At 37.9% G+C, this 24,309-nt stretch overlaps 1 protein-coding gene across 1 annotated transcript in view; it reads left to right on the plus strand.

Moving 5' to 3' along the window:
* cacna1bb (calcium channel, voltage-dependent, N type, alpha 1B subunit, b) overlaps nt 1-24,309 on the plus strand; it is an 85,814-nt gene that overhangs the window by 30,316 nt on the left and 31,189 nt on the right. The window contains exons 12-25 of the mRNA XM_084387925.1: nt 1,275-1,347; nt 1,473-1,590; nt 3,956-4,023; nt 4,127-4,233; nt 5,626-5,688; nt 8,964-9,614; nt 10,929-11,098; nt 11,787-11,913; nt 12,081-12,210; nt 12,989-13,048; nt 13,677-13,783; nt 20,135-20,231; nt 21,463-21,623; nt 24,028-24,168. Of these exons, the coding sequence (XP_084244051.1) occupies nt 1,275-1,347; nt 1,473-1,590; nt 3,956-4,023; nt 4,127-4,233; nt 5,626-5,688; nt 8,964-9,614; nt 10,929-11,098; nt 11,787-11,913; nt 12,081-12,210; nt 12,989-13,048; nt 13,677-13,783; nt 20,135-20,231; nt 21,463-21,623; nt 24,028-24,168 (2,073 nt within the window). The remainder of the gene's footprint in view (nt 1-1,274; nt 1,348-1,472; nt 1,591-3,955; nt 4,024-4,126; nt 4,234-5,625; nt 5,689-8,963; nt 9,615-10,928; nt 11,099-11,786; nt 11,914-12,080; nt 12,211-12,988; nt 13,049-13,676; nt 13,784-20,134; nt 20,232-21,462; nt 21,624-24,027; nt 24,169-24,309) is intronic.

The following is a 24,309-nucleotide window of genomic DNA, read 5'->3' on the forward strand; positions in this document are numbered from 1 at the left end:
TTGAGTTTCTTGACCCTGTCTGTGCTCGCTAAAACGCTCTGAGTGAAGTGGTTGCTTTATTCCTTGTGTTGCAGAGAATGATATAACCGACTTTTAGGTTTAGTTTTCAGTTGCTGATGCAAATCATACTGCGATGAAGTATTTGGAGATTTTCCCTCCAGCAGAACATCCTGTCAAATGAGCCTCTGTCGACGTTTTCATCCTGTTTTTGTCGTCTTTAGTTGTGTGGCCCCTGAAGGCCCTGAAACACAAGCTCGCTCAGGTTTGTTCTATGAAGAAAATAAGTGTTTGCATGTGTAGGCATGAAATACAAAACCCTTCCATGCTTCCCCAGCAGTTACAAAATCTTTTTTGCATTTACAAAATTCCGTGTAATCAAGCATATTCTAAGCTTCTTTTTCAAGTGAACTGAGGATGCAATAATGCATCTACTGCAGCTTCTGTTGGAAACCTCTTTGTGTTTGCAATGTAAAGCTAATGCACAAATCCCACGACAAGCCAGGACTGAATTATATATCCCTTGTGCAATAATTCTCTGTTGTGAAAGCAAGCGTGCTCTGAATCTCCTTTATGAATGGATGAGTCACCGCTGTGATCTTGTGGTTCCCTTGAAGGCCAGACTCTGAAAGGCGATTTAAAGGCAGGGCTGAAAAGAGAACTTTGAAATCTAAAAATAAAATGCTAGAAAGAGAAAGAGAATGGCAGGGATAAATGACAAAAGAGGAAAACTGATCCTCCGGTTGATTTCATCTGAGACAGGGACAAATATTCCTTGCCTTACATGCAAGAGGTGGTGAATCTAAATCTTGCTTGACAGACAGTTTTTTAAGTGCATCTGTTTGTTAGTATTTCAGAAATGGTGGCATATTTGACTGAATTTTATGAATGTTGGGTGTGTTTTACGGGGGTCAAGATGAAAGACTAGGGTCTCTGTGGGGACAGTTTTAAGGTTTGGAAAAACTCTCTGTGTTTTCATTCAGAGGGTGAATGAAACAAATTAAAATAAAGCTAAAAACAAGCCATGTCTCATTTGAGTACATTTTATTCTGATTGTTCCTCAGATTCAAGTCGACAAATTACTGATAAGTGCCGCGCTCAAAGGTACAAATGATGATAAAACAGAATTTTGATCCTGGTAACTCAGTATGTTTGTTTTGACAGCCCTGCATCGCTGAACCAAATTAAAGCAAACCAGAACTGACATCAAAATCTTCAGTGTACATATGAAGCCTTTTTACACCAAGTGCGCTGAAGCTCTCTCTCTTCCCAACTAGGTTTAATTTTGAAGACGAAACACCCACTACAAACTTTGACAGCTTCCCTGCAGCCATAATGACAGTCTTCCAGGTATACTTTATTTTATTTTGGCCTTATGAATGTTTAATGTGTTTTTCATATACATACAGTATATATATATATATATTAAACGATAAGACTGTTTGGTGTGCTTGACCTGTTTATGCCTCTTGCAGATTTTGACAGGAGAGGATTGGAATGCTGTGATGTATCATGGCATCGAGTCCCAGGGTGGCGTCCGGAGTGGAATGTTCTCCTCCGTCTACTTTATTGTTCTTACGCTTTTTGGAAACTGTATCCTGTCCTACATATGTTCAGATGTTTTAAATATTCAGCATCACTGTGTGTCCTAACCAGACACAATGCGATAAGATTTCAGCGACATTTGTCTGTCCACAACAGAAGAGACACAACTTTGAGACATGACAAATCAATCACAGCCAATCAGAGGAGCGTATGAGTAGAGCTCTCTTTGCAAGCGAACTGCACTCGCAATGGATAAGTACATAATCAAATTTATAGATATTACACCATTTGAACATTATTAAAAATACATACTGAGTGACTGAAACAAACTTTGTCATAGGACTGTTCACATTGAGTTCACAATTAGATTTTTTTTCTTTTTTTTTCAAGATCTGAGGTGAGTTATCCATCGTCGCTGTCATAAAGGCCACACAAAATGATATTCAAACTCATAAAACATTCTTTTAACTTTAATTAAAGCACATAATCAGTACCTGAGATTATCATTATTATTCTATGTATGTTGTTGTTCCAGCCGCGACGTCACCTAAATAGAAACTGTTATTTTTAACAGTAAATAGAATCCCCTGTTGCTCTTCATGTATCACAATCGCAGCTGGTAAAGATGAAAGGTCTGAGACCTTTTATCACACGTTACGGAGTTGCATCTGGTTAGGACAAAAATATTTTCAATGCATCTACATTAAAAAGTTCTGCATATGGAAAACCTTACAGTGAATATTCTAAGAGGCAAAGAACATATAATACAAATATATATACATTTCTATTTATTTATTTATTTAAGAAAAAATAATACTTTTTCATGAAAAAAAGATTCAAATTCAACTCAAATTCATTCAAATGAATTTCTTGAAATTATTGATAAAATGTAAAAATATAATCTGGTCTAAAAGGTGCATTGCGCAAAAGTCTGAGTTTTCGCAGAACTACGCCCCCTCTGGCGGCAAGCGAAACTGCAACCAGAGGTGTGCACGCTCACGGACCACACGCACACGCACGCTTGCACGAGCACGAGCTGGTCATAACCCAAGGAGCATCAGCCGCACAAATTTTTTGTTTACAATCATAATGTCTTCAGAGGTAATAAAGTTTTAAATCTGCAAGTAATTTAAAATATGTGAAAGGAAAGGCAATTGAGTAAATAACACACTTATGTGTGAGGGAAAAAATGGGGGTAGTAGAAAACTTCGTTTTTTATTCCCATCTATCTCCATGTTGAACTGTGTTATGTGTTTACTGTATCCACTTATGACTATTATTATGGAAACACGTTCATGAACAATATAAGTTATTACTTTGTAAAAGCTCAAAATAGTAATCATGATACCATACCATACACAGTCGGTCAACAAAGTACACCCAAATGTCTCAAGGTAATAAACAATCAAGTGGCACTATGACGTTACCATAAAAGCCAAATAGGCTAACTTAATCCGCCGAAGATTTGCGGGGGTTTAGCCTGTTTTATTGATCAGCTAAGTAGCATATTCCAATAGCAATACATCGTAATTAAGCAGTAATTTGCTCAAAATTTGTGTCTAAGTATCTAACTTATATATCAGCATTTTATATCACAATCATTCTGAACCTGATCACTGACAATGGTAAGTTAGTAAAACCTATTCCGATTGTACATTTATCTAGCTTACGCTAAAGCATTACACATTTTATGGATCGTCATTTATTGTCATTATTGGCCGTATCAGACATTAGAGAATGGGATATATCTTACCTTTTTTATCAAGAAAAAAGCCAACTGAGGATCCCGTTTGAGCCCTAGAGCAGACCGGAGATCTCTCCATTTGTTGAAAGCCTTCCCTATGTTTACTCTCGTCTTACCCCGACGCCTGTCTGACTCCAATTTGGACCTTTTGGTTGCACTAGACAAAAGTTCTCTTTTTTTATCTGACGTGGAGTTTGCGTTGGTGTTTGAAATGAACTACAAGCCGGTCTCTTAGAATCCATTTTCTACGGAGAATGGCGGCGTCGGCGCATACACAAACCTGCCAGACATATGAGCGTGCCGTGAACGCGCATGACGTCACGCCCAGTCTCAGATTCCGACCCGAATCCCTCTTATTTATTTTACTGTACAGGATTATAGAGGCAATCGCAGTGATCAGAGAAGGGCTCATTCAGCCCATCAGGCAATTGTTTAAGCATGTATGGGTTAGAAAACGGGTATTTTTAACATGAAAAGTTGCGCAATGCACCTTTAATGCAAATTTCATGTATGTTAAAGGGATAGTTCACCCAAAAATAAAAATTGTGTTATTTTTTACTCACTTGTAAATTGTTCCAAACCTGTATGAAATACATTTTTGGGTGAACTATCCCTTTAATTGAAATACAATATGAAATACAGACAATTCTCTAACCTGAAAACAACCAGACACGCTTCTCAATGTATTCTTGGCCATTGCCGTGGATAACCTCGCCAACGCACAGGAGCTGACAAAGGTAATTTGACCTTAATAAGGCTTCCTATATCTGCATGTCACCTGAAGAGGCAGTATGTTTCTTTTATCCTGAGCTTTCATTTCTGCAATGTCCTTGAATTTAGGATGAAGAGCAACAAGAGGAGGCAGCGAAGAAGAGCTTGGCTCTTCAGAAGGCCATGGAGGTGAAGGAGGTCAGCCCTATGTCTGCTGCCAACATCTCAATAGCAGCGTAAGTGTCTGTGTTACTTTCCCTTTGATTTTTTTTTTGTATCCAACTTTGCTCTATGGAACTTTTCCTATAATGTGCACTGTAGCTGTTGTTTGTTACTTCTCTGTTAATTATTTTGTGATTGCTTGATTGTTTGTATAGTCAATGTCAGTGTGACCCTGGCCTCCCCTTTAAACCTGCTCTGTGTAGTCTGTTCTTCATAAGTGTGTTTATGGTGTTTCAAAGCTACAGTATATTATTATATTTTAATTATATGTCATCTGCAGAGATAGTTATTATGGTGCCATATGCTTTTTACATATGCGCATTTTTGCCCAAAAGCTTCTACTAGGTAAATAAACCTAAAATGTTTTGTAGTTTAAGGAAATTAGGAGTGGAATTAGGTTTCTCATTAGTAATTTTTACAGTAATTTGTAAACATCAAACAGTCTATATACATGCATCACAGAAAATGACAGTGACAGAAATGACATTTAAGCATTTTTACACAAGTACACAATATTTTTTCTAATATTTTCAGATTGAAATTGAACATCTTTAATTAATTTCATGTTATGCCCATCTTTTTTTGTAAACAAGTACACTAACAGTTGCTAACTGTATTAGTGGTAAAATTGTTGGTCATGATGGAAACGAACCCACAACATAATTTGTGTAATAAAATGTGTAATAACAATATACAATATGTTTAATATAATTTAGTATATTCCTTGTCGAACGTTTCTAAGACGTTATAAGAGTATAACTAAACATTTTTACAAATCATCCTCTTCTATACAAATGACTTTATTTGAAGAAACACTGAGTGATGCCAATCTGCAGTAGGTTTTTAGAAAACAAAACAGTCTGAATGGTTGTCTTGTTGTGCTACTTTCATTTACATTTGTGTTCATATGTGTAACCATTTTTTTTCTGTTCACAGAGCACATGATGTTAGTACTTTACAATTGTCACCTCAATATTTCTCAACAAAACTAATTATAATCCACATTTCATTTGATCACATCAAATCAAATTTACTAAACTGCCAACTGTACATTTCTGTAATGCAGCTTGTTTATTGTTAAGATCTTTAATTTCGTCTGAGTTGTTTTTAACACATGTATTTTTAGCTTTATATTTTGGTGACACTGAAGTGGAAGGCCAGAATTGTTTTAAATAATTTCATAATTTCAAAGTCTTGAGACATTCTCCAAGGCCACAGTCTGTACAGTGTTTAAAGTGTCCTTTACTGAAGTGTTACCAATGTTTGTGTCTTGTATTTGAAACACACGGGGGCAGGTGGGCAGACAGAAGTGACATCACCCTGACTGCCATCTGCTCCCTCGGCACTTTTTTCAGTTGAGTTTGTGTCTCATTCTTTTGTTTTGTTTTTTTGTTTCGCATGTGCAGTTTTGTAAAGCAAAATCGAGATGCAATCTCTCGCAGGTCTTCAGTCTGCAGCGTTCACTCACCGTGAGTTGTGCTCTCACTTACAATACTCCTCCTCTCCTCTCCTCTCCTCTTTCTATCTCCTTAATGCTTTAATTCTCTCATTGTTTCCCCTCTGTCTTTTTATTCTTAGCTCATCTCATTGATTTTGGGGTTGATCACAGCATCAATTTTTAGTAGTAAACAAATGCTTTCATACAGATTCCAATTAATCAACACAACCTTGAATGTTGGCGTCACAGAATGTTGTCTGAAATTAAGAAAAAACGAAAATGGGTAAAAAAAAGATTTCGGTTTTATGTATGTTTGAATTAGAGATGCACTGATGGGCTATTATTTCATTCGCAACCGCATCACAAAACTCATCATCCGTCCGCCATCCATCCGCACCAACGTTTTTTGACCAATTTTCAAAGCCGTACCCACCCGTCATCCGCTGATTGTTTTAAGGTCTATGGCTGACGCGAGCCGCGAGGCTTTAAAGCTCTTGCCTATTCTAGAAAGGATACTGATCCAATGCAGCAAAGATATTTAAAGGCTAAAGTCCATACTAGTACAGCCTATTGGCTATGTTATATCCCCAGAATATCAGCAGTGAACTCCGTCTCCGATCGGCGCACAGGGACAAAAATAAATAAATAGCCTAAATAAAACGCACATCGGCAAACCTGACCTTACCTGACTAGGCTACTGTACAATTATATCATTGTAATAAAAAACGCAATTTGGCACATAATTTCAACATGCTGCTATTAAGCCTACTACTAATTAATGCCTATTGCACTTTTGCAAAAAGAAAGAAAGCTCGAATAAAATAACAAGTCATCCACATTATAGTCAATTTACTCTACGCACGGTTATGTCAGGGTGACGACTAGGACGAGCCTATTCTGAAGACTCCCGTTAATTTTGACTGCATGGGAAGAGAGCGCGTCTTTTTCAGCTAGACAGTGCAATTCATTTTACACCAGCAGGCCTAACAATCATTTGATTGGTTCAACCGCCACCCGCCCGAATTTAATTAAAATATTATTTTTCGTCACGTCATCCATTGTAACCGCCAACCGCGCATCTCTAGTTTAAATATTTGCTAGCCTGTTGCAAGGAAGTTGCTTAGATAAATGGATGGATGGATGGATAGATGGATGGATGGATGGATGGATGGATGGATGGATGGATGGATAGATAGATAGATAGATAGATAGATAGATAGATAGATAGATAGATAGATAGATAGATAGATAGATAGATAGATAGATAGATAGATAGATAGATAGATAGATAGATAGATAGATATAACTATTTGTGCTTGGTACTTGGAGCTTGTTATTCCTCCTTTACATGGTCTCCTTTTGTCCTTAGATAGATGTATTATATATGTGAAGGCTGCAGAGGCCTGCAGCACTTTGATTTTTATCCTTTTGATAGCGGATAACTTTTCCAATATGAATGAAGGCCAAGCTAAACAGAGCAGTCTGGGTGTGCTGTCTGCAAGCTTCACTGACTATTTGGATCAGCGGGCTTTGAAGTGTGTGGGTTTGGGGTTTGTGTGTGTATGTTTCTGCATGCAAGGGATAGAATGGGACTTTTCATCAGAAAACATCATTTGGTGCATTGAAATTCTATTGACATCTGCAGGTTTTGTGTTGTTTGTGTGTCAACATTCGCATTTCTTGTTGCATTTTTCTATTTGTGTGTGTTTTTCTTTCTCACTAGTTGTTCTTCCCTTCTCTCTTGACCTCTTTTCATATAATGTGATTGTTTGTCTTAAACATGTCTGTCATTTTTCTGTGTTGTGCTACCCTGAATGTGTCTCAAAGGAGTTATGTCTACACTCCATGTCGTCGCTTTGTGAGGTATAGTGACACAGCTCAGGATGCTATTATTATTTTTGTTCAACTTTAGTGATTTTTATCATTAGCACATGCTATTAGCACATCATTAGGGCTTCCGAGTCCCTGTAGTCTCTGTCTCTTCTTAACAATGCATTTGGTGTTGGACGTAAGTGAAATGCATGAGTTAAAGAGCATGAGGTACAGATTATACTGAAACTGTATACTGTATAGAAAAACATCTATGCCAACCACTGTTCCACTCGGATGCTTGAGAGCCTGATATTCTTAAAGGGGTAGCTCACCCAAAAGTGACTTTAAAAGTAGGGGAGAGCAGGACACAACCTAACACTTTTTGACTTTCTCAGTTTGTGTAATTTCACTTGGGGTTCAGAGTGTTTATTTTTCCCCACATTAATTTCACACGTCTAGTACAATTATGTGGGTTTGTTTCATTAATAGAGTGTATACATTTTTCTTGATTTACACCGAAAGACTGGAAGTGAAATGTGACAACATGCCCCACAGGTGGGGCACATTGTAACATGTGAGGGACACATTGTAACGCAGTGTTAAAACATGCCCCACATGTGCAACCGGGATTTAAACCTGGCTAGGGTCTTCTGCTGGTTAGATCAGCGTTAAAGAACTATCTCAATTGCTAAATAACAGATGTAAGATATAAGAAACACAAAAAACAGAGATGAAAAATTAACTTAAGTAAGAAATGTACTTTTGCTATGGTTAAATAAATGTTTAAAAAAGATTTTTTTTAATTTTGGCAAAAGTTTTTCTTTATAAAGTGTTGATTTGGCAACTAGTAAAATACATTAAGTTTCGTCATGCTGGCATGTGTGGAAAGTTTTAAACCATGTGTGTTACAACTAGCCCCACGTTAGGTTGTGCCCCGCTCACCCCTACCTTTAAGAATGAATGAACTGTATGCAAATGACCTCTGTTTTGATGAATACTTGTATAGTATTTGTTAATATTTTAAGTTAACTTTTATTTTTGTACTTTATTTAGTTAAAGTAAAGTAACTTATTTTAGGTTTCGGTAATTTTGTTGTATATTTGTTGTACATTTCATTTGTTTTTGTTTAAATATTTTCTATATTGCTTTATTTTTATTTCACTTTTAGTTTTAGTTTTAATGCTTTACTTACTTTTTTAAAAGCTTCCTGTACCATCAAGATTTAAAATTAGGTCTACCTCTGTTTTGATTGGCTAATTGTTTATTCTTAAAAAATAAAAATAAAAAAGCCATTCATGCTGTATTGTTTGCAAACAACATTACTGTTGATCATGTCATCTTATGTCAAACTCATGACATATGATATCATGAAAACTTACTGTGATCGGAGTGATTTTGAGTGGTCGACAGTGGTAGGCTCATGGATGTGGGTGTTATCGGAGTAGGTACATAATTGATGTGTGTAATTCAGGCGAATGTTCTCCCGTCCCTCAGTAAAGAGCAGCAGAGGTCACTGCAGAAGATGTCCATATGGGAGCAGCGCACCAACCAGCTGCGCAGACACAATCTGCGCAACAGCAGCGAGGCCCTTTTCAACGAACTAGAGCCCGAAGAGCGTCTGCACTTGTCTTCTGCGCTGCATCTGCGGCCCGACATGAAGACCCACCACGATCGGCCTCTGGTGGTGGAACATCGAGACGGCACTGTGGACAATTCCAGGACTGACGGAGATGGGGACAGTCGAGAGTGTCAACCGACAAAGAAGCCCCATCGATGTCGAGGAGAGAACGGAGATGCAGGGGAAGGGCGGCAGCATAGACACCACAGCCGAAACAGAGAGCACCAGGGCGGCCTGGAGCGCAGCAGCAGTCAGGATGGGGGACACATGAACCACATGGCTGGCTCTCCTGAGGAGGGCTCAGGGATGGAGGAGAGAGAACACAGACATCACCATTCTCGCCGATCAAGAGAGCTCAACGGGAACGGAAACGGCCCGATCGGTAACGGAGGCAGGGGTGAGAGTAGGGTTCGAGGTCACAAAGAGGGCGAAGGAGGGAATGGAGAGAGGAGGAGACACCGGCCCCGTGTTAAAGCCCAGTCTACACTGGATGGAGAAGAATGCAGGGAGAATGGTGGAAAACGCAGGTATGTTCTCAGACTGTATGTCGACTGTATGTTCTTCTGAAGAGCACAGACACAAAAAAAATATTTTGAATATTGTTGGTAACCAATTATTTTCAGTTTCCCTTTTTGTCCGTATAATGAAAGTCAATGGGAACCAAAACTGTTTTGTTACCAACATTCTTCAAAATATCTTCTTTAATGTTCCACAGAACAAAGAAACCAGTGGCCGAATGAATAAGGCATCAGCCTTCGGAGATAAGGGTTGTGGGTTCGAGTCCCATCTGTCTCGTCTGAGACAGTACAGAAAACCAGTGCCCATTGTAAAATCTTTCACTTTCTTTAAAAAAAAAAGAAAAAGTTGTGGCCTAATGGTTAGAGAGTCGGACTTGTAACCCGAAGGTCGCAGGTTTGAGTCTCAGTACCGGCAGGAAATGTAGGTGGGGGGAGTGAATGAACAGCGCTCTCTTCCACTCTCATTACCCACAACTGAGGTGCTCTTGAGCAAGCAAATATGGCTGCCTACTGCTCCGGGTGTGTGTTCACGGAGTGTGTGCGTTCAATACTCACTGCTGTGTGTGTGCACTTGGATGGGTGAAATGCAGAGCACAAATTCCGAATATGGGACACCATACTTGAATACACACGTCACATCACTTTCTTTTCTTTCTTAGAAAGTCATACAGGTTTGGAATGACACAAGGGTGAGTAAATGATGACAGAATTTTCATTTTTGGGTGAACTATCCCTTTAAGCCATAAATAAATAAAAAAACATGACATTTAGATAACAAAATACTAAAAGTGGAAGTTGCAGAAACAAAAAATACTAGAGCTTTTCTCAAAACTACACATACACATAAACATTTTTGCAATATCTTTTGACCAGCTTGTTTCAAGATGATTCTTAGATGATCAAGTCAGATTCTCATCAGATTCACACAGGTGTAGCAGAGTAGCCAACATTTCCGTTCACATGAATTTTGAATTTGTTCCACTAATGTTTGATAACCACAAAGAGTCCAAATACTTTTTTCTTTCAAAGGTTTTTCTTGAAAAGTATGCTGTTTTTTTGTTTGTTTGTTTTCTAAATGAAATTACTTTGATATTTTTGTTATATAACGCAGTGTCATTCATCATTTTATGCGAGGCATTTTGAAGCCGTGTACATTCTGAATAGACTGACATTGAGTATATGATCAGACATGGCATTTGTTGCTACAATTTTATTGTTGCTTTGATGTGCACATACTTTGCAAAGCATTAGGGAGCACTTTGAGTTATATTGTGTATGTTGTATATTATTTTGTTCAGATGTATAGCTTTCCAATTATTACAGGGGCAGACCGACAGAAACAGACAGCCTAGCCACCAGCCCTCTCCAGTCTCCTACTGATGAGAAGCCAGAAGTCACGGATAATCTAAAAAACAGCACCAGAGCAGGCCCAACCGGAGTCAACATCCCCGTCACCATAACTGCCCCACCAGGAGAGACCATAATCATCCCCAGTAAGTATTATTTAACATTTATCTTTAGATTTAAATAAGCAAATACTTAAGAGTCTATGATTGGATTATTATTTCAGTGATTATTATGTTTCTAGCATATGTTTGGCAACCCTAATTGATGGAGTGTGTAGCTTTTCATTTAGGAAAACAAATCATGGCCATATTCCAGGATGACAATGTCAAGAGTCATCAGGCTCAAAATGTGAAAGAATGGTTGGGAGGGAGCATGAAGAATCATTTCCACACATAGATTGGCAGCTCTGAGTCCAGACCTTAAATTCATTGAAAGTCTGTGGGATGTGCTGGAGTAGACTTTACATAGTGCTTTACTCTTGCATAGTCAATTCAAGATCTTGACCAAAAATGTAGCTAAAAAGCTAATGTTGTGATGTTATTTCCATTAAGAGGTGCATCAGTTTTTGGTCAAGATCTTGTATAACGGCAGCTTAGACATTATGCTAAATGACTACTTTTGTGTTCCACAGAGGAAAAAGTGTTTTAGGTGACATGAGGGTAAATACTGTAGATGATGACAGACTATTCATTTTTGGTTGAATTAGTATTATCCACAAGTATTATCTACTAACTACAAATTCAGCACTGCTAAAAAGAAGGCAGCTTTGAATGTTTATTTGCCACTTGTGACATCCCCTCCTCATCTTTGCTCTAATGATTATCTGTTTGACAGTGAACAACATTGATGGTGACAGTCTACTGCTGAACGAGGAAAAGAAAGATCTTGATGAGTTAAATCAGAATGCGCCCAAACACATTCTGCCATACAGCTCCATGTTTGTGTTTGGTCCAACTAACCCGTGAGTTAAACCCCAAACCCTATATGTTCTAGCGCAGTCTTCGGGAGAGACATGAAATGTGTATCACATATATTACCTGCATAGAACTGCTGTGAATAAACATCTAGATTTCGATGTACCTACTGAATAGTGTGAATAAGCTTTGTGTTTTCATGTTGCCTCTGTAGAGTGAGACGGCTGTGTCATTATGTGGTGAACCTGAGGTATTTTGAGATGTGTATCCTCACAGTCATCACCATGAGCAGCATCGCTCTCGCTGCTGAAGACCCTGTGCAGGCCAATGCCCCTCGCAATGACGTAAGACACACTTGCAAATGTCAAGAAATAAAAGTAGTTTCCAGACCTGAAAAAGTCTATTTAGTGAATCGTCTTGCCACGTCTGTTTTTAAAGTGCTGTCTTATAAATCTATAAAATGCAACAAACTTTGATCTCATTGTCACTGTCTTTCGTTGTAAGATGGGGTTATGACATCAGTGGATTTTACATAACTCAAGACCAGTCCTGTAGGGCAGTATGGCAGCCCTTGTCTGAAATGTCATGCTGAAATGTCACTAGCCCATCTGACTGGCTTTTGCACAATTTTTTTTTTTTTTCGGGAAAGCCTGCGAGAAGACTTCAGACTGCATTAGCCCATAAACGTAGCAGCGCTCTCTGAATAACAGAGAATTACATGTACACATGTCTTCAAGAATCCCACTGTCCACTGTTTTCTCTGTAATTGATTCATTGAGGGTGATCGGCTTGTCTGATGAATCTCTGCTTTCACGCAATATTCCCCAACTGCTCATGTGGGAGGAATGAAAGGATGGAAAAGCTTGAGTGTTTATTCAGAACATCTATTTTTGTCTCTCAGAAAAATACATTGTACATCATGTCTGTTCTGTTTTGAAGATTATTGAATTACTCGCTGAATCATAGCTGCAGTGGGGCCCAACACTATGGTTTACACAGATTTTTTTTCAGTATTTATGGCATCATATGCTTTCCCTTGCTCAAACGGTCTGTGGGACTGCAGAAATAGGAAGAAAATTACTTCTTATTTCTAGCACTCACACTGTTTTGTGGTTCCCTCAGGTGCTGAAATATCTAGATTACGTCTTCACTGGTGTGTTCACATTTGAGATGGTTATAAAGGTAAATAAAACCTCCTTGTCACTGTGTCATTGACGCAAGAATATATTTTTATGTTTTGCTGTATGAAATTTTATATACATATAGTGTATATACATATACTATATACTGTATATAATATTTTTAATAATTTTATAATTCTACCCTGTTTGGGATTGGCACGATTTATTCATGTTTATTTTTTTTAAAGAAGCCTCTTATGCTCACCAAAGCTGCATTTAATTGATAAAAAAAACAGTAAAAACTGAAATATTGTGAAATATTATTACAATTTGTAATAATATATTTTAAAATGTAATTTATTCCTGTGATGGCAAAGCTGAATTTTCAGCATCATTACTCCAGTCTTCAGTGTCACATGATCCTTCAGAAATCATTCAAATATGCTGATTTGCTGCTCAAGAAACATTTCTTATTATTATCAATTTTGAAAACCGTTGTACTGCTTAATATTTTTTGTTGAAACCCTGATACTTTATCTTCAGGATTCTTTGATGAATAGAAAGTTCAAAAGAACAGCATTTATTTTGTAACATTCTAAATGTATTTACTGTCACTTCTGATCAATTTAAATGCGTCCTTGCTTGAATATAAGTATTAATTTCTTTTTTGTTCACCTTCTTCCTTCTAGATGATTGATCTTGGGCTGCTGTTGCATCCTGGGTCTTACTTCAGGGACCTGTGGAACATACTGGACTTCATTGTAGTCAGCGGCGCCCTGGTGGCCTTCGCCTGCTCGTGAGTGGCTTTTTTTGTAATTCTGTCAGAGCGGAGCAGAGACGAGCAGACTGTCAGTTCAAATCCGGCAAGAGAGCATTCAGTCGAAAATGACAGAAACAGGATGTGACTGCTCGCTGTTTATTTTCTGGTGTGAGATGAAGCTTTGTGATGAGGGGAAGTGTGGCATCTGTGTGCAGTTTGGTCTTAGGAACTGATCGGTTTAACGTGCATCTGTTTTTTTTTAGCTCATAATGGGATCGTGTGCAGCGCGCACACCTGTGCTAATGGTTCGGATTTAGTATTTCCCACAGGATCTGAGCCAGACAGTTGCAGAGAGGACATATTTCCCAACGGTTTTCCTTTAAGGCTACGTCTACATAGTCATCCGGATACATTTGAAAACGGCGTTTTCGTTTCAAAACACTCCGTCCACACTAGCGTTTTCCAAAAGTTTTTCATCTACACTGAAACCACGTCGGAAAAGGCTAAATTTACTTTACCGCGCATGCGTAAACTCTCAGGAAAGCTCACTGAGATGATACAGACACCATATATATTTAGCAAAATATCTCAGCATTCACTGATGCGTTCAGGTCGCACTCAGTCACCATTATATGTTTGGTCTAAAACGCAACTGCGATATGAAGAGTGTACAAAGTAACATATCTTTAGCAACAGTGTGAAAGTGAATAGCACATAACAGGTGCTCAGGTGCTAAACGCGTCATCCATTCTCACAGTCCACACTACAACGTGAAAACGGTGTTTTCAAATTTATCCACTTTTAGCTCAGTTTTCGCAGGACAAAACGCTGTCTCAGTGTGGACGGAAGGCCAAAACAGAGAGTAAAAGATGCGTTTTTAAATTAAACCGTATTAGTGTGGACAAGGCCTTATTCTTTTTGTTCCTGAGCCACCCATGGTAATTAGTAATGATTTCCTTAGTGTGCTATTACTCTTCTAATTGATTGAATTTAAACATTTCATTTGATGGATGATAAAGCAGCAATAAAATCCCCTAGACTCACAATGATGTAGGTGCCTAGCAACCACCTAAGCCACAAGCTACCCTAGCAACCACATTGCAACACGCTAGCAACCAGTCAGAAAATTTAGCAACTGTATAGCCATGGCAACCACCGTGACATCACGACGGCATGAGTTTTTCATAGCCGAGAGCCAACATAATGTAGTTTATGAACCCAGTCGGGTGCAGATTTCTCTGCAAGGCAAACATAAATGCACACACACACATTTGGTTTGACAGCGCGTGTGTGATTTGTGTAATGAATCCCAAGGTCTAGTGTGGCTGAATCTTCTTAGTCGTCATGTGCAGATGCTGAGCTGTCTCTCCATCTCCACCTCTGCATTTGACAGAGAGACCCCGGGGTGCTTTAAAATAGCTGAAAAAGAGGTGAGAGAAAACTGCTCCGCTTTTGAGACCAGGCATTTTGTGTGAGTTTGCAGCTGTATTATTCAGTAGTGCAGAAATTCTCCACCAGCTCCGACTGGCACCTGTGCTTCTGATGGTGGTACTACAGCATATTCACTGTGATTTTGCCAAGAAAGACATGTTCCTGCATCCTAAATATACTTCTAACCATATCCCCACCCCTAAACCTAACCCTATCAATAACTTATCCCTAAAATCAGAGGGAAATAATACGTGAATAACACTGATTTAGAAGCACTTTAACCTGGTTTCAAGCCTAAACCGGACATAAACTGTAAATTTGTCCCTCAAATCTAATTGGTTGATTGGAATGTTGTTCCATGATCAACAAAGATATTGATCCAAGAACATGTTACGCTTGGTGAAATCACGTTCGCCAAGAGTTTCTTAAGCTACGGACACTTTTGCCCTTGTGGATTTACAAAACACGCACAATTTTTTTATTATTCTACTTTATTTACATTGTTAATACATTTTTTTTATAAATTAACGTCCAGCAGTAGTTTCGCTTGCACCATAAAATAATGCTACCGTTTTTGTCATTTATTTCTGGAAATCATAAGCATTTCTATAACAGTGTAATTTCCAACAAATCTAAAAGGATGTATTGGTTTTATTAGCATTATATGGTGGAAATTACATTTAAAACATTTTTGCAATAAAATAACCGACTCCTTTGTCTTGCTAAAGCAAATGTATCTATTTTGATACACAAATGTAAATTATATTTGGTTACACTTTATTTTAAGCTGACATTACATTGTACTTACTCAAATAAGTACTGAGTAATATGTACTTATTATAGAGTTATTAGTGTTTGTTTTATGATTAGTGACTTGCAATTATGCTCAATTTATCATGTAGTAACGTGTAACTACATCACCTTAAAATAAAGTGTTACCTAATATTTTCACATTTTCTGCATAATTTGACAAAATCCAATTAGATCAGAAATGGTACATAATTAAAATAGTAAAAACCCTAAAACTAAAAACATTTATTAGGTTGGTCATGTGAAATGGCACCAGAACTGAGGGATGATTAGGTTTCAATTAATAAAATATTTACAAATTTTCACATTTTGGTAAGTGTAAAACAATAAATTCTGGTATTTGAAAGTGAGAAATGATGAAGGACTGATAAAACCAAGATGGTTCTAGTGTGAACCTTCGTTCATATAATATAACAAAAGATAAATAAAACGTGTTAGTTTTAATAAAAAACCAACCCCTAGGACGTCAAAGTGTCTGTAGTTGAAGAAAGATTAATTTAGGGCAGTATTAGCTTTGGTTTCAGTTTAATGTTGTACAGTGAATATAAATGTATCTCATATACTGTGTTTTGCTCTTTCTGATACTCCTGTGCTTGTTTCTCTTAAACTGTGCTGTAATCTTCTTTTCTCTCCTGTGCTGTTCTTCAGTGGTTTGTGTCCTGTGGGTTTTAATGTTTCTCATTCAGCTCCTTCTTTCTCCATCCATCTTTCTTTCTCTTTCTGTCTCTCTCTCTTTCTCTCTTTCTTTATCTGCCCTGTCTTTCCTTTTCGCTTGCGTTGCTTTCAGGAGCTTCATGGGGTACGCATTTGTTATTACCTGCTTCATGTTAAACTGCCTGAGTATTAGTGTGTGTTTGTGTGGATAAGGAATCGGTAGACCAGTGCAAGACATTCACAACTGGACATAAGCAGCGTCTAAAATGAATTCTTAAACTCAATACACTTCAGCAAGTAAATAAAACTGAGTTACTCACAGTTCGGTACATTCATAAGGAAGCCCAACATAATGCATTTTTAAATCGAATTTTAAGAAAGACAGAATGATACTTGCTGCTGTACAGTAAGTGATATGAGCCAATCAGATTAAAGACATTACAACCATCTAGTAAAGAAAACATCTGTTGCAACATGTTTTATTTTTATTTTAAATTTAATTTATTTATTTATTTATCCCTTCCTTATTAAGCCACCATAAAGAAAATATAGATAAATAAAGAAAAGAGTTTGTATTTTTTCTATGAAAAATACCTCATCTCATATTTGATACAATGCGAAAAAAAAGATAAATGATGAGTCCCCGTTACTTGCAGCAATCGGTGAATCCATTTTACTTTTACTTGCTGTACACAATCAGCATCCATTACCAGGAGTTGCATGAATCTCTAGCACATGCATGCATTTTCTTATAGTGTGTGTGGGTGTGTATACGTGATATATGTAGGTCTGTGACCTATTCACATTTGTGATTCATGTTTCCGATGCCTCTATATTTACTGCTGAGTGTTATTTATCTTGCAGAGATGTTACAAACAAACAGTAACTAATAATCCCCCATTGCATCATGTCTTTGATTAATGTAATGTGTTATTGTGCACTAGAGTTGCTTCAATGCTTTTTTTAATCTTTCTTTGCTGTCCGTCCTTCCACAGTGTTTTCCGCTCAGTGACAGCTCACTTCCGTTCTGATCTCATTTAATCTCTTCATGCTGATCTGCATTTACTGCTTCTTCTGTGTCTGCGACGCGCCTTATTATGTGTGTGTTTCTGTGTTTGTGCACATGTGCATGGTTTTTCATCGGTTTCCCTCGTCAGATCACAGCAAAGCGTGACCAGGTGGGGACAGTCTATATATCTATTAAAAACATACCCTTTACCCCACAACCTTCCCACGGACCACTCCAAACTCACCACCCTTCGACTCTTCCTCTCATTCAGCCTTTGCGGAAGGGGATGGACCAACTCTTTCCCAATTACATGACCTTCGACCTTTGCAAGGGCTTATAGAAACTACTACTCCTACTGTTTCCAGAGGACAGCCACCCCTTATGATAATGGCCAAACAGAAGCTGAATTAATTCTGATTATTGCTGTTAAATTATTGCATAAACTGAACATCTGCTACATACATATCAAAAGAAGTTCTATAACCAACTTGTTTTGAATATGGATAAGCAGTGAAAACAGCAGATGGATGTTTTTACTGTCTTTGTATTTTAGAAGCTAGTTGATGGCAGATCGCTCTAAAATGCTTATATTCCTTCACTAAACATTTGTGGATAAAACTCACAGGCTGTCAATAAATATCTGGATAATATGGGAAAATATATGTTTGCATATAATTTTATATAACAATAATATGAAAAATATAGCATTTTGCATACAAATTAAGCCCATTATTCAAGACACACACACACACACACACACATAAATGTAACAATTTGTTGTACTATAATTTTATATGATATATAATACGAAATGTGATTGTGTATATATAATATTATGAAATTATAATATTTATAATATTATGAACTTTCAGAATTACCAGAAACAAAAGTTTTTATCTTACTTTCAATATAATTTCACTGGACCTCATGTGTGATGGGGGGTTGGAGACAGATAGTCCTCTGAAATCTATGGGAGTATAGTTGACTGTCTCATTAAGCAGAGATCCACATGCACCCATGGGGTGTGTGTGTGTGCGTGTGCGTGTATGACTGACAGACATTGCATGGACATTGCATGCCAGAGTGATAGAGACCCAACTCCTCATGGGAGAGAAAAAGTAAGCAGAACAATCACAGAGCTAAGCTATGACTCCCTAAACCCACTCTTTTTAGTATCGGGAAGTAAATGCTTATTTGCAATGCAGGGCATTTGAAGTTTGTGTTTTGAATGATGAATGTAAAGAAAATTATGAAAAGCTCATCTTCAGAGTACTTTTAACTGTCAAGGAAACATCTCACCGGTCAGAAAGGACTCAGCCTTTTTGGTTTAAACAAGGTTCAAATTGAGGTCATTCTTGTGTTTAGATGTGGCTGCTGAAGTTTAGAGTAAAAGTTTTTAAATAGCCTTTTCTTATCTTCTCAGGTGAGTTCCCTTCTGTTGAACTGTGTAATTTCATCTGTCATTCAATGCGAATCTACCTGCTGTAACATTCAGAGAATGAATTTTTCAGTGTGGCATTGATGTTTACAGGCTTCTGTGACTTCATTTAACTTCAAGTCAATCCTGGAAACAGTTAAACTGAATGGAACTCAAACATTAAAGCGACATTCATTATTAAGCCTTTAAAAGGGTTTATTTTATGTTCAATACATTTCATTAGTGGTTCATCACTGTTATGATTTCTCAAAAAAAAAAGAAGGTATTAAACTTCATTAAACTTGTAGCTTTAGAATTCATGGCTTTTGCCTGGTGGATTATAAAAATAAATAAAAAAACAGAAAAAACATATTTAGAAGTGTCTTTAGAACTCGTCTGTCTTATATTTCGGATTCAAATTTGGCCAATCTACTTTCTTTTAATGTAAATTATTATTTTTTAAAGTTATGATCAGTCTTAAAGAAAAAAAATGAGATGACTTGTATGATGAATCTTAGAGGTTTATGCGACTGGTCACAGAACATCATAGAGAGTCGGTGTCTTTTGGCTTAAGCCAGTAAATAACCACTAGCAATCTAATAGTAAAGTAACTCCCACAACATCCTAGCAACATGGCGGCAACATGTATTTGATTTATTTTTTAAGCTTTTCAGCATCAGTATATGACTTGGCCAACTGTGGTTTTTACAAAGAAACCACTCCTGCTGAATGGATTGTTTCTTTGTATCTTTTTCTGGTAAATGAGTGTTATTTTACAGAAATATTACATGTTAAATTATATTTATTGTCATGCTCAGAGGTAGGTTTGTTTCTGTAAAATAACCTCCCCTTAAAGGCATGCTTTCTACTAACCAAATGACCTCTAGCTAATGTAATTCTGAATTACATGATGGGCTGGAGGAAGTGATTAGCTCATGAAAAATGTAATTGAATTAAGGCTTTGTGCATGTGCTGGCGGATGACATCAAAATGCATCAAGTGTATGTTAAAATGTGTGAATGCAAGCGTGTTCAAATGTCTCTAAGTCATTGCTTTTTCCTTACAGGGGAACAAAAGGCAAGGACATCAACACCATCAAGTCCCTAAGGGTCCTTCGAGTCCTGAGGCCCTTGAAGACCATCAAACGTTTGCCCAAACTCAAGGTAATGTCCCTGCTTAGCTCTTATCTTACTCCTCTGAGAGCATGCAAGTGGAATTATGGGGGTTTTAGTTTTAAAATGACAAGATCAGATCCACCAGTGAAAGATTATCATTCATTAAAGAGGGTTGAGGTTGAGGTGTATTCAGTCTTACTGAGAGGCATTGATAAAAAAAGATGCTAACGATAGTGTTTTCCATGCTGTTGTTGTTATTGTTCAGTAAAACTATAAAACTATATTGGTATATTTTGGTATTTGAAATAAAGCTTAAATAATGAAAGCGAATTTATAACAGTGTGTATAATAATTCTAAAATAACATGCTCGCAGAATAAACCGTGTTTGATTTAAAGACCTGATAAGGCAATAATAAAGATATTCAGCGAAATTGATATCATGTGCTTATTAACTCTGCACACTTTATAATGTGACCTTGTAAATGTGTAGTTTTACGGTTAAATGGAAAATGCAATAAATGCAGGATATTGAAGTTAATAATGCACTTAAAAAAAATCTTAGCACCCCATCTGAACTGTTAGGCAAGAAAAAAAAAATCTGAAGCTGCCACTGATGATATTGTGCTTGTTTGTGTGAATATTTTGCAGGCAGGGATGCCCCTTGTGTTGCCCTCAACATTAACAGCCTTGTCGCATCTTTCTCTCTAATCAAATCACACACTTAGGCACACAAACAAATCGTTTTAGAGACACTTACTGTTATCTCATTACATGGCTAAATTATACATTTAAACTAATATTTCACAGCATAATTTATTCATTTTGCTGAAGATTCATCACCGGTGGCATTCAAATAAATAATAGACTAACAAATAAAACTGCAGTTTAGGTTAGTTGCAATACTAATGCACAGATAAAGCCTCACAGGGCCACAGAGACATTTATCCTGCCTACAGAGATCTTATTAGCATTAATGGTGAAAAATATATACTACTCCGTGCTAATAATGATACCCTGAGGAAATTAAACAAGCAGAAATGACAGAAAAATGAGTAGATTTACACATCTTACACTTATTTTATCCTCAGCCTTAGTGCAATCATGTGATTATCTAGAGCAAGAGGAGCAGTAATCAATTACGTCACAGCCTACAGTTAGTGAAGTTGTGTGCTTCCACACAGATGGATTTAATGAAAGTGTGCATTATGGTCTGCACGTGGCAGTGAGGCTGTCCACTGTTTGCAGGAGATTTGATTTGTGCCGTTTGTGTGTCTCCAGGCCGTGTTTGACTGCGTAGTGAACTCTCTGAAGAATGTGCTCAACATCCTCATCGTTTACATCCTCTTCATGTTCATCTTCGCCGTCATTGCTGTGCAGCTTTTCAAGGGGAAGTTTTTTCACTGCACCGATGAGTCCAAAGCCCTGGAGAAGGACTGCAGGTACGGCTGTGCTCTGGCTGGACTGTCTGGATGTATTCTACATGGATGGATAGATGGATATAGGGAAGAGAAAGAGTGGATGGAGGGAGGAGGATGAAAGTGAAAGTAGAAAATATGGAAAGGATGAGGGAAGGAAGGTTGTCAGGCAGAAAGGAAAATCAAAAGGTAAAAAGAAAAGCAAGTGTCAAGTAGTTGTATATACTAGTATAGTTATTTGAATTAATTTAAATACAATTTTTAGTAATTGTGTTGATCTTAAATATTACTGTTTAAGTTTTCAGTTTTAGTTCAGTATTATTATTTTATTTTTTTTAAGCTTGTAATTTTAGTGGTTCAACTTAAACTTATATCAGTTAGTTGCCAATGGAACATTTCAAAATTTTCATCTAATATTTATATTAAATTTTTTTCAGCCTTATTTCAAATAACTAAACTGTTTTAATAGTTTTAGTTAACGAATAATAACCCTGGCACAAAGGAACTAGAGCAAACGAAAGAGGAAAAGGAAAGGGAAGGAAGCGCAAAGGAAGGATGGAAAGACGCAGGGTAAAAAGGGGATAATGTAATGAAGAGCGAATGAATAGGAAGAATAGGAAGGCAGAAAGGACAAAAAGATAAAAGGTGGAAAGGAAGAATGAAGGAATGGAAGGAAGAGTTAAGGTAGTCAGGCAGAAAGGAAGGAAATACAAAAGGTAAAAAGGAAAGGAAGAGCGAAGGAATGGAATGAAGGAAGAGCAAAAGTAGGGAGCAAGGAAAGAAAAACGAAAGATAAACGGAAAGGACGAGCGAAAGGCAGGAAGGAAGGAAGGAAGGAAGGAAGGAAGGAAGGAAGGAAGGAAGGAAGGAAGGAAGGAAGGAAGGAAGGAAGGAAGGAAGGAAGGAAGGGGAAAATTAAATTAAGGCTGGAAGGAAGGAAGGAAGGAAGGAAGGAAGAGTGAAGGTAGGCAGGTAGAAAGGAAGGAAATACAAAAGGTAAAAAGGAAAGGAAGAGCGAAGGAATGGAATGAAGAAAGAGCAAAAGTAGGGAGCAAGGAAAGAAAAACGAAAGATAAACGGAAAGGACAAGCAAAAGGCAGGAAGGAAGGAAGGAAGGAAGGAAGGAAGGAAGGAAGGAATGGGAAAATTAAATTAAGGCTGAAAGGAAGGAAGGAAGGAAGGAAGGAAGGAAGGAAGGAAGGAAGGAAGGAAGGAAGGAAGGGGAAAATTAAATTAAGGCTGGAAGGAAGGAAGGAAGAGTGAAGGTAGGCAGGCAGAAAGGAAGGAAATACAAAAGGTAAAAAGGAAAGGAAGAGCGAAGGAATGGAATGAAGGAAGTGCAAAAGTAGGGAGCAAGGAAAGAAAAACGAAAGATAAACGGAAAGGATGAGCGAAAGGCAGGAAGGAAGGAAGGAATGGGAAAATTAAATTAAGGCTGAAATGAAGGAAGGAAGGAAGGAAGGAAGGAAGGAAGGAAGGAAGGAAGGAAGGAAGGAAGGAAGGAAGGAAGGAAGGAAGGAAGGAAGGAAGGAAGGAAGGAAGGAAGGGGAAAATTAAATTAAGGCTGGAAGGAAGGAAGGAAGGAAGGAAGAGTGAAGGTAGGCAGGCAGAAAGGAAGGAAATACAAAAGGTAAAAAGGAAAGGAAGAGCGAAGGAATGGAATGAAGGAAGAGCAAAAGTAGGGAGCAAGGAAAGAAAAATGAAAGATAAACGGAAAGGACGAGCGAAAGGCAGGAAGGAAGGAAGGAAGGAATGGGAAAATTAAATTAAGGCTGAAAGGAAGGAAGGAAGGAAGGAAGGGGAAAATTAAATTAAGGCTGGAAGGAAGGAAGGAAGGAAGGAAGGAAGGAAGGAAGGAAGGAAGGAAGGAAGGAAGAGTGAAGGTAGGCAGGCAGAAAGGAAGGAAATACAAAAGGTAAAAAGGAAAGGAAGAGCGAAGGAATGGAATGAAGGAAGTGCAAAAGTAGGGAGCAAGGAAAGAAAAACGAAAGATAAACGGAAAGGACGAGCGAAGGAAGGAAGGAAGGAAGGAAGGAAGAAAGGAAGAAAGGAAGGAAGGAAGGAAGGAAGGAAGGAAGGAAGGGGAAAATTAAATTAAGGCTGGCTGGAAGGAAGGAAGGAAGGAAGGAAGGAAGGAAGGAAGGAAGGAAGGAAGGAAGGAAGGAAGGAAGGAAGGAAGGAAGGAAGGGGGAAATTTTATTAAGGCAGGGAGGAAGGAAAGAGGAAAGGAAGGGAATGGAAAAGAAGAGGAAAGAAAGGATGAAAGTGAGAGGAAAAAAAGAAAAGGGACAGAAGGAAGTAAAGAAATTAGGAAGGAAGAATGTAAAAGAGGAAGAAGCAGAGGAAGTTGGAAAAAGGAAAGGAAGGATTCAAAGTAAATAAAGACAAAGGAAGAGTTTGTGGTGGATTGTGTTGTGTCTGCACTCAGGGGTCAGTTCCTGGAATACGGCAGTGATGGAGTGGCCTTGACGCAGCCGCGCGAGTGGAAGAAGTATGATTTCCATTATGACAACGTCCTGTGGGCCTTTCTGACCCTGTTCACTGTCTCTACAGGAGAGGGCTGGCCAACGTGAGTCCTCCTCATCACACAAACACATCACACTGAGACACTTAATGTTGCTTTTCTTACTCGAATCTCTTTCCTCTTTTACTCTATTCTGATCAAGGTTCTCGTCTTGCTCAACTCTCTCTGGTGTAATCTGTGTTTTTA

This window comes from Rutilus rutilus, assembly GCF_951802725.1.
Source record: "Rutilus rutilus genome assembly, chromosome: 18".
Taxonomy (NCBI): domain Eukaryota; kingdom Metazoa; phylum Chordata; class Actinopteri; order Cypriniformes; family Leuciscidae; genus Rutilus; species Rutilus rutilus.